Source organism: Notolepis coatsorum (genome assembly GCF_963971535.1).
Source record: "Notolepis coatsorum genome assembly, chromosome: 10".
NCBI classification, from domain to species: domain Eukaryota; kingdom Metazoa; phylum Chordata; class Actinopteri; order Aulopiformes; family Paralepididae; genus Notolepis; species Notolepis coatsorum.
Genome location: NC_140174.1, coordinates 85,820,865 through 85,839,783, shown reverse-complemented (window position 1 = coordinate 85,839,783; position 18,919 = coordinate 85,820,865). Strand labels below are relative to the sequence as shown.

At 49.4% G+C, this 18,919-nt stretch overlaps 1 protein-coding gene across 1 annotated transcript in view; it reads left to right on the top strand.

Moving 5' to 3' along the window:
• The window catches only part of ank3b (ankyrin 3b), a gene marked incomplete at its 3' end in the record, with an annotated part of 393,887 nt that overhangs the window by 124,065 nt on the left and 250,903 nt on the right, over nt 1-18,919 (top strand). Inside the window, 1 exon segment of the mRNA XM_084323081.1 lies at nt 14,373-14,471. Coding sequence (XP_084179207.1) covers nt 14,373-14,471 — 99 coding nt within the window.

Here is an 18,919-nt window from a genome sequence, read left to right as displayed (position 1 = left end):
ACCAAAGAGAGAAAGAGAGAGAGAGACAGAGAGAGAGGTAGAGAGATACAGTGAGAGATAGAGAGAGGGAGGGAGAGAGAGAGAGAGAGAGAGAGAGAGAGAGAGAGAGAGAGAGAGAGAGAGAGAGAGAGAGAGAGAGAGAGAGAGAGAGAGAGAGAGAGAGAGAGAGAGAGAGAGAGAGAGAGAGAGAGAGAGAGAGAGAGAGAGAGAGAGAGAGAGAGAGAGAGAGAGAGAGAGAGAGAGAGAGAGAGAGAGAGAGAGAGAGAGAGATTTTAGTCTGCTGACTACTGAATGTGGGCCAGGATGTTGACACAACACACACATTATTGGTCTGCTCTGTCACCATGGCAACTACTATGATTATGTCACTGTGATGTATCTGTTTCTCTGCCCTCTGCTGTTGAGAGATGGAACATCAGCCAATAACCTGTTAATAAGGCTCTAACCCTTACCTTAACCTTAACACTTACATTAACATTTACCCCCTTACCTTAACCTTAACATTAACCCTTACCTTAACCCTTACATCCACCTTAACCCTTACCCTAACCTTACTCTTAACCGTAACCTAAACCTTAACCTTAACCTTAAGCTTAACCTGAATCTATAATAGAGATCACTTGCTGAAATACAGCCACATTTTGGTGGTTGATCTCATGTTTCAGTTATTCATCAAAACGTGATGAATAACTGATGAAGTGATGACATCATCTGAAAGCTGGGAAGCTGAAGAGGGACTTTAGCTGCAGCTCACCTATAATAAATGGTAAATGGCTGCATTTATATATAGCACTTCCAAAGTGCTTTACAATTTTGTTCCTCACATTTTTACCCATTCACTCACAGTCGGCTGCTCTACCTCCTGAGCCACAGTCGCTCAGGATAATAATAAACATTGTGTTTTTTGGTTAGGCCCTTTTGAAAAGGCCCATGGCAATTCTCGCCTCACCAAAAAGGTAGCCTCACTTTGGAGCATTAGTTATAACCCCCCTTGCCGACACGCTAACATGAGATGGTTGGTACTGGATGTGTGTTGTGTGTTATCTATAGTTTCATATTGTTACGAAGGATCAGATTAAACCGAATATATATATTTATTGCTTGAGATCCCATGTATACTATTTGTATATCGTTTGATATCCCTTGTATATTCTTTGTACATATACACGGAATATCCCTTTTACCTAGTACAGACCATAATATTCGTTCTCCTATTGGAAGCGATCCCCTAGGCGCCACGGCCATACCCCCCAATGTCTAGTTCAAAGTCACCGCCAAAGACATGCCTGGACATGACCGGCTCTGCGCAAGAATACGAGACAGAAATAAGGCTGGTACTAGATTGTTCACCTAACGTATAAATACGGCGCAGGTGAATACAGCAGTATGTTAACCAATAAGTTGAAGCCTCACACCACGATACAACGTGCTGTGAAGTGGGCACGTTTTGCCCCGAAATAGAGCCTTGAGACCGCGTGCGAATTGATAGCTGAAGTGTCAGAGTTTAACGCTGTATCGTCGAGTTCGACCTATTCTATTATTTAAGTAATAGTCTATTATGTATAGTGTATCGTGCGGCTACCGTTCTACAGTGACCAGCATTACCGACGCTTCCTCGTACCGAGCTAGTGTGCTTATCCAGGCTGGGCGGCTTAACCTGGTGCCGTCATCCGAGGAGCCCTAGACGAGAACCGTGTGGATATGTACACTGGATAACCTACACCGGCGACTACAGAGCCCTTTTCGGCTGGATTATTGCTTTGGTCCTGTGGCTGTTGGAGCGGAGGAGAATCGTCTACACCCACTACTGTGTGGGATTTACCCGTGAGGAACATCACTCGAGCCCGTCTCTAGGAGAGGCTGGCCGGCTTTCACCTATGCTGCACGCATACTTGGATTACAGCTGCTGCTTTCGTCTGCCGATCAAGGGAGTAATGTACCGCCTCCCGTAGCTGGAGCTTATTGATTCCCCGTTGATCCAGAGTTTGCATTCGAACATTCCTCTCCCCTGCTGGCCTACAACCGGAGGGACCCTACTAGTATCTCCCGCTGCCCTACTAGTGTACCATAGATATAATTCCTACGATACAGGTGGTATTCATTATCTCCTGCGTAATATTCTAATGGACTTACGCTCTTGACCTATTCATGCACATTCTTCGCCTTACAAGCGCGACTCTAAGTAAAGTAATGTAATATAATCTTATTGCTGCTAATAAATATTCTTCTAAACGAGTACTTGTGTGAAACCGTGTTATTGTGGATGTGTTCATCTCATATACCTGTGTACTGTATGGCCAGTAGTAATGTACATAAGACAGTAGTGGTTTAATGATACCATACTTATTAATACAGTCAGGGAATTGTACCCCTCAGTTACAATTGGTCCTTCGAGCCGGAGGGTAATTAGCGTAGTATTAATATAATATTAATATTAACATGGCCAATGATGAACACTCCACAAACGGTTCTCCTAAGCTAGATCGCCCGACGCGCAGACGACAGCCACCTTCTTACCTAGAGGACTACGCTGTCAGTCTACTACCTAGCTTTATACAGACATTAAACGCGGAAAAAGCGGATAGTAAAAGTATGTCAAACCCTACCGACCAGGCGACCCCGCCAGTAGAGACCCTAGTGGGTTCTAACGTAACTGGCCAAGCTCACGGGGGGGACCAGGAGGGACCTGACATGACTTTACCCCCCGCCGACGCCAACGAGGTAGTCCCCGGAGAGCTCCAGGATAAAGAAAGCCCTCCAGGGACGGAACCCGACCCACTACCAGAAGAGACGCACACCCAGGAGATGGACCTCCTCGGAGCGCGACAGGAGAACGGATCTCCAACGAGCACTGCCAGAAGCCGATCACCTCCGCCTGTGTCTTCCCCCAGCGAAGCGGACAAGATGCTGGCGCAGGCACTCATCGCCACCCTGGCAGCCTCCACCGAGCGCGAACGAGCTGCAGACCAACGAGAGCGCCTTCACGCGCAACTCCAAGCGCAAGCCCTCAGTGAACGCGAACATTCTGCAACCGAGCGAGAGCGCTTCCAGGCGCAACAAAGGAGTGAAGACGACCGCATAAGACTGGAGACCAGACGCCTTCAGACGGAAGAGAACATTGAGAGAAGCCGTGCCGATGCGCAGCACGCCGCCGCCAATGCACAGCGCGACGCCGCAAATGCACAGCGCGACGCCGCCAATGCCCAGCGCGAAGCAGTGCGCGACGCCGCCCATGCCCAGCGCGAGGCAGAGCGCGACCGGCTGCAGGCGCAGACGATGGACAAATTGATTGCCATGGCGACACCCCCTCTCTCCGCACGGAGCTCCCGGAGATCATCACGACAAGGGTCTAGGACACATTCCCCTACCCGACCAAGCGACCCGAGACCCCGCCAACAGGAGGATCCTGTCCACGTCTCCGAACCCCCTCCCCGGCCGGTCCATACGAGACCCAGCAACCGGGAAGAACCGGACCACGCCGAGAGACTGAACAGAAGACTCCAGGACCTAGCAGAGGAAGAGGAAGAGGAAGAGGAGGAATGTCAAGCCGACCAGCAACAACGTACTCTGGACCAGGAGGCCCAGTACAGCCCCGACCAGCAGCAACGTACTCTGGACCAGGAGGCCCAGTACAGCCCAGACGTCAGCCCCGAGGCCCTGCGTTACAAACCCCCGACTCAACTCACGGGTGAGTTTGACGCACCGCCAGCCCCGAGGAACAGCACCTGGGTACCCGAGCTTCGGTACCCACCAAGTACCAGCCCACGATGACACGTACGGGGAGACTCGCCCAGGAGGCCTCTCCCCCAACGCTCACCGATGTGCCAGCCATCCATGGCATCGTACCTTGGCACACCGACGTTCCCGGACTTCACACACGAGAACAGAGCACAGTACACAGAGCTATGAATGTGCTTAGAGACAATGATGTCCGATGTCCCCGATGAGACGTACAAGTATGCTATCCTACTCAAGCACCTTTATTTAAGTAATAGTCTATTATGTATAGTGTATCGTGCGGCTACCGTTCTACAGTGACCAGCATTACCGACGCTTCCTCGTACCGAGCTAGTGTGCTTATCCAGGCTGGGCGGCTTAACCTGGTGCCGTCATCCGAGGAGCCCTAGACGAGAACCGTGTGGATATGTACACTGGATAACCTACACCGGCGACTACAGAGCCCTTTTCGGCTGGATTATTGCTTTGGTCCTGTGGCTGTTGGAGCGGAGGAGAATCGTCTACACCCACTACTGTGTGGGATTTACCCGTGAGGAACATCACTCGAGCCCGTCTCTAGGAGAGGCTGGCCGGCTTTCACCTATGCTGCACGCATACTTGGATTACAGCTGCTGCTTTCGTCTGCCGATCAAGGGAGTAATGTACCGCCTCCCGTAGCTGGAGCTTATTGATTCCCCGTTGATCCAGAGTTTGCATTCGAACATTCCTCTCCCCTGCTGGCCTACAACCGGAGGGACCCTACTAGTATCTCCCGCTGCCCTACTAGTGTACCATAGATATAATTCCTACGATACAGGTGGTATTCATTATCTCCTGCGTAATATTCTAATGGACTTACGCTCTTGACCTATTCATGCACATTCTTCGCCTTACAAGCGCGACTCTAAGTAAAGTAATGTAATATAATCTTATTGCTGCTAATAAATATTCTTCTAAACGAGTACTTGTGTGAAACCGTGTTATTGTGGATGTGTTCATCTCATATACCTGTGTACTGTATGGCCAGTAGTAATGTACATAAGACAGTAGTGGTTTAATGATACCATACTTATTAATACAGTCAGGGAATTGTACCCCTCAGTTACAATTGGTCCTTCGAGCCGGAGGGTAATTAGCGTAGTATTAATATAATATTAATATTAACATGGCCAATGATGAACACTCCACAAACGGTTCTCCTAAGCTAGATCGCCCGACGCGCAGACGACAGCCACCTTCTTACCTAGAGGACTACGCTGTCAGTCTACTACCTAGCTTTATACAGACATTAAACGCGGAAAAAGCGGATAGTAAAAGTATGTCAAACCCTACCGACCAGGCGACCCCGCCAGTAGAGACCCTAGTGGGTTCTAACGTAACTGGCCAAGCTCACGGGGGGGACCAGGAGGGACCTGACATGACTTTACCCCCCGCCGACGCCAACGAGGTAGTCCCCGGAGAGCTCCAGGATAAAGAAAGCCCTCCAGGGACGGAACCCGACCCACTACCAGAAGAGACGCACACCCAGGAGATGGACCTCCTCGGAGCGCGACAGGAGAACGGATCTCCAACGAGCACTGCCAGAAGCCGATCACCTCCGCCTGTGTCTTCCCCCAGCGAAGCGGACAAGATGCTGGCGCAGGCACTCATCGCCACCCTGGCAGCCTCCACCGAGCGCGAACGAGCTGCAGACCAACGAGAGCGCCTTCACGCGCAACTCCAAGCGCAAGCCCTCAGTGAACGCGAACATTCTGCAACCGAGCGAGAGCGCTTCCAGGCGCAACAAAGGAGTGAAGACGACCGCATAAGACTGGAGACCAGACGCCTTCAGACGGAAGAGAACATTGAGAGAAGCCGTGCCGATGCGCAGCACGCCGCCGCCAATGCACAGCGCGACGCCGCAAATGCACAGCGCGACGCCGCCAATGCCCAGTGCGAAGCAGTGCGCGACGCCGCCCATGCCCAGCGCGAGGCAGAGCGCGACCGGCTGCAGGCGCAGACGATGGACAAATTGATTGCCATGGCGACACCCCCTCTCTCCGCACGGAGCTCCCGGAGATCATCACGACAAGGGTCTAGGACACATTCCCCTACCCGACCAAGCGACCCGAGACCCCGCCAACAGGAGGATCCTGTCCACGTCTCCGAACCCCCTCCCCGGCCGGTCCATACGAGACCCAGCAACCGGGAAGAACCGGACCACGCCGAGAGACTGAACAGAAGACTCCAGGACCTAGCAGAGGAAGAGGAAGAGGAAGAGGAGGAATGTCAAGCCGACCAGCAACAACGTACTCTGGACCAGGAGGCCCAGTACAGCCCCGACCAGCAGCAACGTACTCTGGACCAGGAGGCCCAGTACAGCCCAGACGTCAGCCCCGAGGCCCTGCGTTACAAACCCCCGACTCAACTCACGGGTGAGTTTGACGCACCGCCAGCCCCGAGGAACAGCACCTGGGTACCCGAGCTTCGGTACCCACCAAGTACCAGCCCACGATGACACGTACGGGGAGACTCGCCCAGGAGGCCTCTCCCCCAACGCTCACCGATGTGCCAGCCATCCATGGCATCGTACCTTGGCACACCGACGTTCCCGGACTTCACACACGAGAACAGAGCACAGTACACAGAGCTATGAATGTGCTTAGAGACAATGATGTCCGATGTCCCCGATGAGACGTACAAGTATGCTATCCTACTCAAGCACCTGAAGGTGCCCAGAGCGCACAATATAGCGCTGGCATATTCCAACTCTACTACCCCATACACCGCGGCTCTAGTAGCCCTCGACCAACGTTATGGACGCATATGGGACTACGTGATACAAGAGATAAGAGACATCGACCGTCTCCCCCCAGCCAGAGACAACAGAGCACTAGATGACCTCTCTATCAAGGTACAGTCCCTGGTAGGGATGCTGGGGTCCCAAAAGGAAAAAGGGATATACGAACTGTACGCTAACTCTAATGTAGAGAGGATATTAGAGAAGCTCCCTCCCGCCCGACAAGAGTGTTTTCGGCGGCAGAGAGACCACCGTGACCCCAACGGCCCAGAGGCATCCCTCCTAGACCTGTCTGAGTTCCTCGCCAGGGAGGTCAGCAGCTTACGACTGGACACGTTCGTATGGAGTGGACCAAGCCCAAGACTAGGACCTCTGGGATCAAACGATAACCGCCGGTCGGTGACCGTTATGCACCAAGCCGAATCAGTACCGCAGCACAAGAACCACAACACCCCCTCGACGAAAGAGGAGTGGAAGATTGAATGCCAGTACTGTGAAGGGGAACATCGGCTGTATCAATGCGACACTTTCGGGAAGCTGACCACGGACGAGGTGAGTCAGTGGATCAAGGACCACCGCCGCTGCTTCCGCTGCGCGCGCAGCCATATGGCAGCTGAGTGCCGCTTGAAGAAGAAGTGTAGCAGGTGCGGCGGCGCCCACTTGGAGGTCCTGCATGACATCAACAGGCGTCCGCCAGGACAACAAAGTGGGCCCGTCACGGTAATGTACCAGGCCGAGGCGGTGGCACCAGTACCAAAAATCCACCAGACCGCTCCCTGGTGTCCCGACTACTACAGCAGACACTGGGAGTCACGGTGCTACTCGGACGACCGCGAGTCGGCACCACCCCAGACGATCCAAAGCAACCGACCAACAGGAGTGCTCCACATTGACCAGCATAGCGGGACCCCCCGAGTGCTCATCAAAGTGGTCAGAGTGCTCCTGAGCTACGAGGACAAGGTCCTGGACACTTACGCCGTCCTGGACGATGGGTCTGAAAAGACTCTCCTCCTCGCTTCCGCCGCAGCCCAGTTGGGCCTGCGGGGTGCCAAAGGTACCATGACCATACGCACCATCAGAAGGGACCAGAAGACCATAAAAGGTGAAAAGGTCTCCTTCAAGATAGCAGCGGTGGACCAGCCCGAGAAGCAGTATAGTATTACCAACGTCTTCACCAGCCACGACATAGGCCTATCACAGTACACCTACCCCATCCCACAGCTGATGGCGAAGTATGTGCACCTACGTCAACTACCTATACCGCTTAACGACGGCGCCACACCGACCCTGCTCATCGGCTCCGACCACGCGGACCTCATTCTCCCAATTGAGGCGGCCCACATCGGACCCAAAGGATGCCCAGTCGCGGTTCAGACCCGACTGGGGTGGACGCTCCAGGGCCCCCTCTACGGACTTGACAGTCAACCCACGTCTACACGCTGCCTGCACACAAAGGTGAGCGACACAGGCCACTCTCTCGTACAGCCCGTTGAGAGGCTATTGACATTAAGCGAGAGGCCTGTGAGAGAACCGTGGGCACAAGAGGGAGTTCGGAACTCCACCCCCCTCAGCTGCGCTCCAGACGTAGCTGACCTCGAACCCAGCACCCCAAGCGACTCCTTGATGGGGCAGCCGGAACCGGCCCCTCCTCAGACGGGGTACAGAGCAAACAAGAGAAACAGACGGAGGAGGTGGAGGCGCAGCCAAGCACAGATCAAAGCAGTCTCAGGCCCGCTTCCTCCTAACCCCCCTACCATCCCTTCCAGCCCGTCAGAAGCGGGTCAAGGACGGGGACAACTTAAAAGTGGACACAGTCGTCGTGATCATAGACCAGTCACTACCCCGAGCTGCGTGGCCGGCCGGCCGCGTAAGCAAAGTGATCACTGGTGCCGACGGAAAGGTCAGAGCGGCAGAAGTGCTCGTCCAGGGGCGGACATACACCCGACCCGTGGCGAGGCTGATAGAGTTGCCAAGGCTCCCCGACTCGCTTAATGACGACCATGACCCACTGACTTTGTGAATTGCCCTACTCCTCACAACGGACATTGAGTAGTGGACAGTGCGGTTAATCTGTCTCTGCTTATCTAATTAGGTGCGGACTAATTAGGAGGCGGCTGTTACGAAGGATCAGATTAAACCGAATATATATATTTATTGCTTGAGATCCCATGTATACTATTTGTATATCGTTTGATATCCCTTGTATATTCTTTGTACATATACACGGAATATCCCTTTTACCTAGTACAGACCATAATATTCGTTCTCCTATTGGAAGCGATCCCCTAGGCGCCACGGCCATACCCCCCAATGTCTAGTTCAAAGTCACCGCCAAAGACATGCCTGGACATGACCGGCTCTGCGCAAGAATACGAGACAGAAATAAGGCTGGTACTAGATTGTTCACCTAACGTATAAATACGGCGCAGGTGAATACAGCAGTATGTTAACCAATAAGTTGAAGCCTCACACCACGATACAACGTGCTGTGAAGTGGGCCCGTTTTGCCCCGAAATAGAGCCTTGAGACCGCGTGCGAATTGATAGCTGAAGTGTCAGAGTTTAACGCTGTATCGTCGAGTTCGACCTATTCTATTATTTAAGTAATAGTCTATTATGTATAGTGTATCGTGCGGCTACCGTTCTACAGTGACCAGCATTACCAACGCTTCCTCGTACCGAGCTAGTGTGCTTATCCAGGCTGGGCGGCTTAACCTGGTGCCGTCATCCGAGGAGCCCTAGACGAGAACCGTGTGGATATGTACACTGGATAACCTACACCGGCGACTACAGAGCCCTTTTCGGCTGGATTATTGCTTTGGTCCTGTGGCTGTTGGAGCGGAGGAGAATCGTCTACACCCACTACTGTGTGGGATTTACCCGTGAGGAACATCACTCGAGCCCGTCTCTAGGAGAGGCTGGCCGGCTTTCACCTATGCTGCACGCATACTTGGATTACAGCTGCTGCTTTCGTCTGCCGATCAAGGGAGTAATGTACCGCCTCCCGTAGCTGGAGCTTATTGATTCCCCGTTGATCCAGAGTTTGCATTCGAACATTCCTCTCCACTGCTGGCCTACAACCGGAGGGACCCTACTAGTATCTCCCGCTGCCCTACTAGTGTACCATAGATATAATTCCTACGATACAGGTGGTATTCATTATCTCCTGCGTAATATTCTAATGGACTTACGCTCTTGACCTATTCATGCACATTCTTCGCCTTACAAGCGCGACTCTAAGTAAAGTAATGTAATATAATCTTATTGCTGCTAATAAATATTCTTCTAAACGAGTACTTGTGTGAAACCGTGTTATTGTGGATGTGTTCATCTCATATACCTGTGTACTGTATGGCCAGTAGTAATGTACATAAGACAGTAGTGGTTTAATGATACCATACTTATTAATACAGTCAGGGAATTGTACCCCTCAGTTACACATATGATACCAGTATCTTCACTCTAAATGTAAAACTGAGCCCAACAACACAGCCTATGAAATACAGTCCCGCCTGCTGGCTTCATGGGATTAACCCTTTCACTACCACACTACAGAAGGTTAACCTTTCACTACCACACTACAGACGGTTAACCTTGTAGTGTGGTAGTTAAAGGGTTAACCGTGCCGCGGCCGTAGCCTTGGAAGTGATTAAAAGATTCCTGGTGCAACTGTGGTACCTTTTCCTCTCACATGTACCCTCCTCCTAACAGGAAACATAATAGTGGCAAAATCCTTACGGTGTCTCTACCTGCAGTGTTACGTGGCCAGCATGACTGATGCTGCATCGCCTGGCTGTGGGTGGATGTGTGTATGTGTGTGCGTGTGTATGTGTGCATGTTTGTGTGTGTGTGTGTCCTGACTTGACTCCTCTGTCTGATGAGACACCGGTAGCGTCAGCTTCTATGGACCAATCACCTGCGTCAGTCCCCTCCTGCCCCCCCCCCCCCCCCCCCCCCCCCTGTGACTCACACTGACTGGAGCATGCATAAGGAGGTGTAGTCTGATGACGTCACTTTAGTTTCCTGCGCAGTCCACCCGTACAGGGATTTATCATTAGGAAAATGGATTATCGGCTATTGTAACAATTCTGCCTCATGAACATTGGCAAGCTTTCCATTTTTGCACAAAATGAGTTCCCTTCTATCGCTAACATTATTGTTTAAGCACTTACACTGACACTTACCACTCAGAGGTATTTTATATACTTGTCCTGGAAAGCCTGGTCCATGTACAGGTCAAAGGCACAGCCTACTTTCACCTCCTTGTGGCCTGTCGTCCAGTGCTGTCGCCTAATACATGTCACGGCCATTGTGTAGTTCCTCAGTGAAACGAAAACATAAACATTGTTATTTTGCTACTTTTACGATAATTTTTTTCATGTTGAGCTATAGATTGTGGATGAATACACACAGAAAGGTACGGTACACCATGCCAATGTTCATGCTTTATTTGTTTTAAACGTGACGATTTAGAAATGTGTCCATTGAGAATACATTGCAATTTCAAGTGGGGTGGACCACGCGGGAAACAGCAATGACATAACCACTACACCTGACACTGTTGACCACTAGGAGCTGCCCAGTACAACCATAGTCTGACACTGTTGACCATTAGGAGCTGCCCAGTACAACCACAGCCTGACACTGTTGACCACTAGGAGCTGCCCAGTACAACCACAGCCTGACACTGTTGACCACTAGGAGCTGCCCAGTACAACTACAGTCTGACACTGTTGACCACTAGGAGCTGCCCAGTACAACCACAGTCGGACACTGTTGACCACTAGGAGCTGCCCAGTACAACCACAGCCTGACACTGTTGTACCCAAAAAATCGATGCCCGCTTGCCTCAACGACTACCGCCCTGTAGCTCTCACCTCCATAGCCATGAAGTGCTTTGAGAAGCTAGTGAAGGGCTACATCTGTTCCTCCCTCCCCATCAGAGCATGTGAGCGGAGTGGCGCGGACGAGAAATCCGCTCTTCGCTCTAGACGGCTTGTTCCGCTCCGCCAATCGCTCATGTTGACCCCGCCCCCAAGTCGCTCACCGCTCACCTTCATTTACGAATCAAGCGTTCCCCGCTCCACAGCTCGCTCAGCAGAATATTTTTTTTGGAGCATGATGTAAATTAGCTTGATTTGACCAAACTACAACAGTCTACACCCCCTGGGCCCCTTAACAATTGTTTGTATTGAACCGTATTGTAATTGTACCCATTCTGCAATGTTGAATAACGTTTATATCCATTCAACTAGCTCTACTAAGCGATGGTAGCTAGCCTAGCCACAATGCTATGGTCGCTGCCATTCACGTTAGCATGTAAGCTAACAACAACAACAATTGCGGATTCTACTTTGGTCTAGCAAGATGTGAGTGACGGTTCACCCTTCTCATTGGTTGAAAATGGCCTTCATGTTTGTACATCGCCACCTGTTGCTTTGGCATTGTACTACATGTATATTACATCAGTTTCTGAGCGGACCGGAGCGGATTGGAGCGAAGGAGAACTCTTGCTCCGGAAGTCGCGCCGACCCATTTTAAAACCCACTCCGCCGCTCACGTCAAAACCGCCCACTCCGCTCCACGCGCCGCGCTGCTCACATGCTCTGCTCCCCATCAACCTGGACCCCCTGCAATTTGCATATCGCCCATCAGGTCCACGGAGGACGCCATAGCCCATGTGCTGCACACAGCAGCATCACACCTGGACAAGAGGCAGGGGAACTATGTGAGAATGCTGTTCATCGACTACAGCTCAGCATTCAATACCATAGTCCCCTCCAAACTCATAGCCAAGCTCAGGGACCTGGGCTTGAACTATGACCTCTGCCAGTGGGTCTTGGACTTCCTGATGGGTAGACCCCAGGTGGTGAGAGCAGGCAACTGCACCTCCTCATCCATCACGCTCAACATAGGGGCCCCCCAGGGCTGTGTTCTGAGTCCCCTCCTTTACTCCCTGTACACACATGACTGTGGCACAGCGGAACAACTACACAATCATCAAATTTGCTGATGACACAGTAGTGGTGGGCCTGATCTCTGCCAACGACGAAAGGGCCTACCTGGAAGAGGTAGAGATTCTGTCGCAGTGGTGTCAGGAGAACTGCCTCTCCCTGAACGTCAGGAAAACAAAAGAGATGATTGTGGACTTCAGGAGGTCGGGGTCAGGGACTACAGCCCCCTCAGCATCGATGGGGCACCGGTTGAGAAAGTGAACAGTTTCAAGTACCTCGGAGTCCACATATCCGAGGACTTGACATGGACCACACACATTGACAGTGTTGTGAAGAAGGCACGGCAACACCTCTACTTCCTCATGCGCCTAAGGAAGTTCCAAGTCAGTCAGAAGATCCTTAAGAACTTCTACTCATGCACAATAGAGAGCATCCTGACTGGCAATATCACCTCCTGGTTTGGGAATAGCACCGCACAAGACCGTAGCAGACTACAGAGAGTGGCCCGTTCAGCCGAACGCACAATTGGAGGGGGGCTTCCCACTCTCCAGGACATTTACAACAAGCGGTGCATGGGTAAGGCTAAGATAATTATCAAAGACTCCAGCCACCCAAACAACTGCCTCTTTGAACTGCTGCGGTCAGGCAAGCGATACCGGAGTCTCATGGCAAGCACAGAGAGACTCAGAAGAAGCTTCTATCCTCCGGCCATCAGAATGCTAAATGACAATAACACTATGTTACAACCATCAAATGCACTCACAGCACACACATCCACATGCACACACTCACTTTAAACAAACAACTCACTGCAACACCCACTTTACCCACTTTAGAACACCTAAACACACTTTATATTTATTGGTAAAGAATTTGCACTACAACCCATACCTCATTACACCTTACTGTAAATTGTACCTAAATTGTACCTCATCCCATTTCTGCTTTGTACTGTATAGTATATTGTATTGTAGGGCTGACCCCTATAAGTCGATTAGTCGACTAATCGGTCGAAAGGAGCCGTAGTCGACTGGCCAACCTCTTAGTCGAATATATAAAAAAAATTATAATATTTTATATATATATATATATTTTTGTATCATTCTTTCCAAAAGAAAAGAGGCCTAGAAGCATGGCTAACACTAATGGCACGCATACCAGAGGCTAACTGCCTAGGAAAACAGGCACAGAGGCACTGAAAGAGGATTTCACCCATCTAATGAACACACTAGACTAGACAAATATCAAGATGTATCCATCAGTGGACCAATTGCATGCTTTTGCAGAGGACAATAAGCCTTCAGTCGACTCCTTCAGACATTAAGCACCCCCCACAGCCCAAAAATAATAATAATAATAATAATAATAATAATAATAATAATAATAATAATAATAATAATAATAATAATAATAATAATAATAATAATAATAATAATAATAATAATAATAATAATAATAATAAGAAGAATATTTACATTTAAAAATATGAAAAAACATTTATTTTTATTTTTATTTATTTTTTGGTCGACCAATAGTCGACTAACGGCACATTTTGGCCAATCATAGTCGACCATCCAAATCCTTAGTCGGGGACAGCCCTATTGTATTGTAACTCAGGTACTTCTACTCTGCATTGTACATTGTATATATGTATATATACTGAACACTTTTGTCTACGTACTTGACTTCTATTTTATACTTGCTATACTTATTTTATACTTATCTATTTTGTCTAGCACAGTCTCTGGAGCGTAACAGAAAGAAGCATTTTGTATAAAAGTATTCTGTACTTCTGTATGACAACTAATAAAGAAACATCACGAACAATCAAGAATCAAGAACAAAACAAAAACACCATTGAAGTCCAATCAATAATCAATCAATAATCAATAATCCTTTTGTTTCTCTCTGTCTGTGTTTCAGAATGGGTTCACTCCACTCTACATGGCCTCTCAGGAGAATCACCAGGATGTTGTTCAGTTCCTGTTGGAGAGAGGCTCCACTCAGAGCATCGCTACTGAGGTACACACACACACACACACACACACACACACACACACACACACACACACACACACACACACACACACACACACACACACACACACACACACACACACACACACACACACACACACACACACACACACAATACGGTTGTAACATAAGCTGAGGCAATGTGATGACATCATTAAAGGGCCATGTCACAGATGATTAACCTAAATCGTTCTGTTGTGAGGATAATCAGACATAAAAGTTACCAATGTGTCTCTGATGATGTCACCCAGAGGAGAGCAGACCTCTAGTGAACTACAGACACTATTATCACCCGGAGGAGAGCAGGTCTCTAGTGAACTGTAGACACTATTATCACCCAGAGGAGAGCAGACCTCTAGTGAACTGCAGACACTATTATCACCCAGAGGAGAGCAGACCTCTAGTGAACTGCAGACACTATTATCACCCAGAGGAGAGCAGACCTCTAGTGAACTACAGACACTATTATCACCCGGAGGAGAGCAGGTCTCTAGTGAACTGTAGACACTATTATCACCCAGAGGAGAGCAGACATCTAGTGAACTGTAGACACTATTATCACCCAGAGGAGAGCAGACCTCTAGTGAACTACAGACACTATTATCATATGGAGGAGAGCAGACCTCTAGTGAACTGTAGACACTATTATCACCCAGAGGAGAGCAGACCTCTAGTGAACTACAGACACTATTATCATCTGGAGGAGAGCAGACCTCTAGTGAACTGTAGACACTATTATCGCCCAGAGGAGAGCAGACCTCTAGTGAACTACAGACACTATTATCATCTGGAGGAGAGCAGACCTCTAGTGAACAGTAGACACTATTATCACCCGGAGGAGAACAGGTCTCTAGTGAACTACAGACACTATTATCACCCGGAGGAGAGCAGGTCTCTAGTGAACTGCAGACACTATTATCACCCGGAGGAGAGCAGGTCTCTAGTGAACTACAGACACTATTATCACCCGGAGGAGAGCAGGTCTCTAGTGAACTACAGACACTATTATCACCCTGAGGAGAGCAGACCTCTAGTTAACTGTAGACACTATTATCACCCAGAGGAGAGCAGACCTCTAGTGAACTGCAGTCACTATTATCACCTGGAGGAGAGCAGACCTCTAGTGAACTGTAGACACAATTATCACCCAGAGGAGAGCAGACCTCTAGTGAACTGCAGACACTATTATCACCCGGAGGAGAGCAGGTCTCTAGTGAACTGCAGACACTATTATCACCCGGAGGAGAGCAGGTCTCTAGTGAACTGTAGACAATATTATCACCTGGAGGAGAGCAGACCTCTAGTGAACTACAGACACTATTATCACCCAGAGGAGAGCAGGTCTCTAGTGAACTGCAGACACTATTATCACCCAGAGAGCAGACCTCTAGTGAACTGCAGTCACTATTATCACCTGGAGGAGAGCAGACCTCTAGTGAACTGTAGACACTATTATCACCCAGAGGAGAGCAGACCTCTAGTGAACTGTAGACACTATTATCACCCAGAGGAGAGCAGGTCTCTAGTGAACTGCAGTCACTATTATCACCTGGAGGAGAGCAGACCTCTAGTGAACTGTAGACACTATTGTCACCCAGAGGAGAGCAGACCTCTAGTGAACTGCAGACACTATTATCACCCAGAGGAGAGCAGGTCTCTAGTGAACTACAGACACTATTATCACCTGGAGGAGAGCAGACCTCTAGTGAACTACAGACACTATTATCACCCAGAGGAGAGCAGACCTCTAGTGAACTACAGACACTATTATCACCCAGAGGAGAGCAGGTCTCTAGTGAACTGCAGACACTATTATCACCCGGAGGAGAGCAGGTCTCTAGTGAACTGTAGACACTATTATCACCCAGAGGAGAGCAGACCTCTAGTGAACTGTAGACACTATTGTCACCCAGAGGAGAGCAGACCTCTAGTGAACTGCAGACACTATTATCACCCAGAGGAGAGCAGGTCTCTAGTGAACTACAGACACTATTATCACCTGGAGGAGAGCAGACCTCTAGTGAACTACAGACACTATTATCACCCAGAGGAGAGCAGACCTCTAGTGAACTACAGACACTATTATCACCCAGAGGAGAGCAGGTCTCTAGTGAACTGCAGACACTATTATCACCCGGAGGAGAGCAGGTCTCTAGTGAACTGTAGACACTATTATCACCCAGAGGAGAGCAGACCTCTAGTGAACTGTAGACACTATTATCACCCAGAGGAGAGCAGACCTCTAGTGAACTACAGACACTATTATCATCTGGAGGAGAGCAGACCTCTAGTGAACTGTAGACACTATTATCACCCAGAGGAGAGCAGACCTCTAGTGAACTACAGACACTATTATCATCTGGAGGAGAGCAGACCTCTAGTGAACTGTAGACACTATCATCGCCCAGAGGAGAGCAGACCTCTAGTGAACTACAGACACTATTATCATCTGGAGGAGAGCAGACCTCTAGTGAACTGTAGACACTATTATCACCCGGAGGAGAACAGGTCTCTAGTGAACTACAGACACTATTATCACCCGGAGGAGAGCAGGTCTCTAGTGAACTGCAGACACTATTATCACCCGGAGGAGAGCAGGTCTCTAGTGAACTACAGACACTATTATCACCCGGAGGAGAGCAGGTCTCTAGTGAACTACAGACACTATTATCACCCTGAGGAGAGCAGACCTCTAGTTAACTGTAGACACTATTATCACCCAGAGGAGAGCAGACCTCTAATGAACTGCAGTCACTATTATCACCTGGAGGAGAGCAGACCTCTAGTGAACTGTAGACACAATTATCACCCAGAGGAGAGCAGACCTCTAGTGAACTGCAGACACTATTATCACCCGGAGGAGAGCAGGTCTCTAGTGAACTGCAGACACTATTATCACCTGGAGGAGAGCAGGTCTCTAGTGAACTGTAGACACTATTATCACCTGGAGGAGAGCAGGTCTCTAGTGAACTGCAGACACTATTATCACCCAGAGAGCAGACCTCTAGTGAACTCCAGTCACTATTATCACCTGGAGGAGAGCAGACCTCTAGTGAACTGTAGACACTATTATCACCCAGAGGAGAGCAGACCTCTAGTGAACTGTAGACACTATTATCACCCAGAGGAGAGCAGACCTCTAGTGAACTGCAGTCACTATTATCACCTGGAGGAGAGCAGACCTCTAGTGAACTGTAGACACTATTGTCACCCAGAGGAGAGCAGACCTCTAGTGAACTGCAGACACTATTATCACCTGGAGGAGAGCAGACCTCTAGTGAACTACAGACACTATTATCACCCAGAGGAGAGCAGACCTCTAGTGAACTACAGACACTATTATCACCCAGAGGAGAGCAGGTCTCTAGTGAACTGCAGACACTATTATCACCTGGAGGAGAGCAGGTCTCTAGTGAACTACAGACACTATTATCACCCAGAGCAGAGCAGGTCTCTAGTGAACTACGGACACTATTATCACCCGGAGGAGAGCAGACCTCTAGTGAACTACAGACACTATTATCACCTGGAGGAGAGCAGACGTCTAGTGAACTACAGACACTATTATAACTCAGAGGAGAGCAGACCTCTAGTGAACTGTAGACACTATTATCACCCAGAGGAGAGCAGACCTCTAGTGAACTGTAGACACTATTATCACCTGGAGGAGAGCAGACCTCTAGTGAACTGTAGACACTATTATCACCCAGAGGAGAGCAGGTCTCTAGTGAACTACAGACACTATTATCACCTGGAGGAGAGCAGACCTCTAGTGAACTGCAGACACTATTATCACCCAGAGGAGAGCAGACATCTAGTGAACTGTAGACACTATTATCACCCAGAGGAGAGCAGACCTCTAGTGAACTGTAGACACTATTATCACCTGGAGGAGAGCAGATCTCTAGTGAACTGCAGTCACTATTATCACCCAGAGGAGAGCAGACCTCTAGTGAACTGCAGACACTATTATCACCTGGAGGAGAGCAGACCTCTAGTGAACTGTAGACACTATTGTCACCCAGATGAGAGCAGACCTCTAGTGAACTGCAGACACTATTATCACCCAGAGGAGAGCAGGTCTCTAGTGAACTACAGACACTATTATCACCTGGAGGAGAGCAGACCTCTAGTGAACTACAGACACTATTATCACCCAGAGGAGAGCAGACCTCTAGTGAACTACAAATACTATTATCACCCAGAGGAGAGCAGGTCTCTAGTGAACTACAGACACTATTATCACCCGGAGGAGAGCAGGTCTCTAGTGAACTACAGACACTATTATCACCCAGAGCAGAGCAGGTCTCTAGTGAACTACAGACACTATTATCACCCAGAGGAGAGCAGACCTCTAGTGAACTACAGACACTATTATCACCTGGAGGAGAGCAGACGTCTAGTGAACTACAGACACTATTATAACTCAGAGG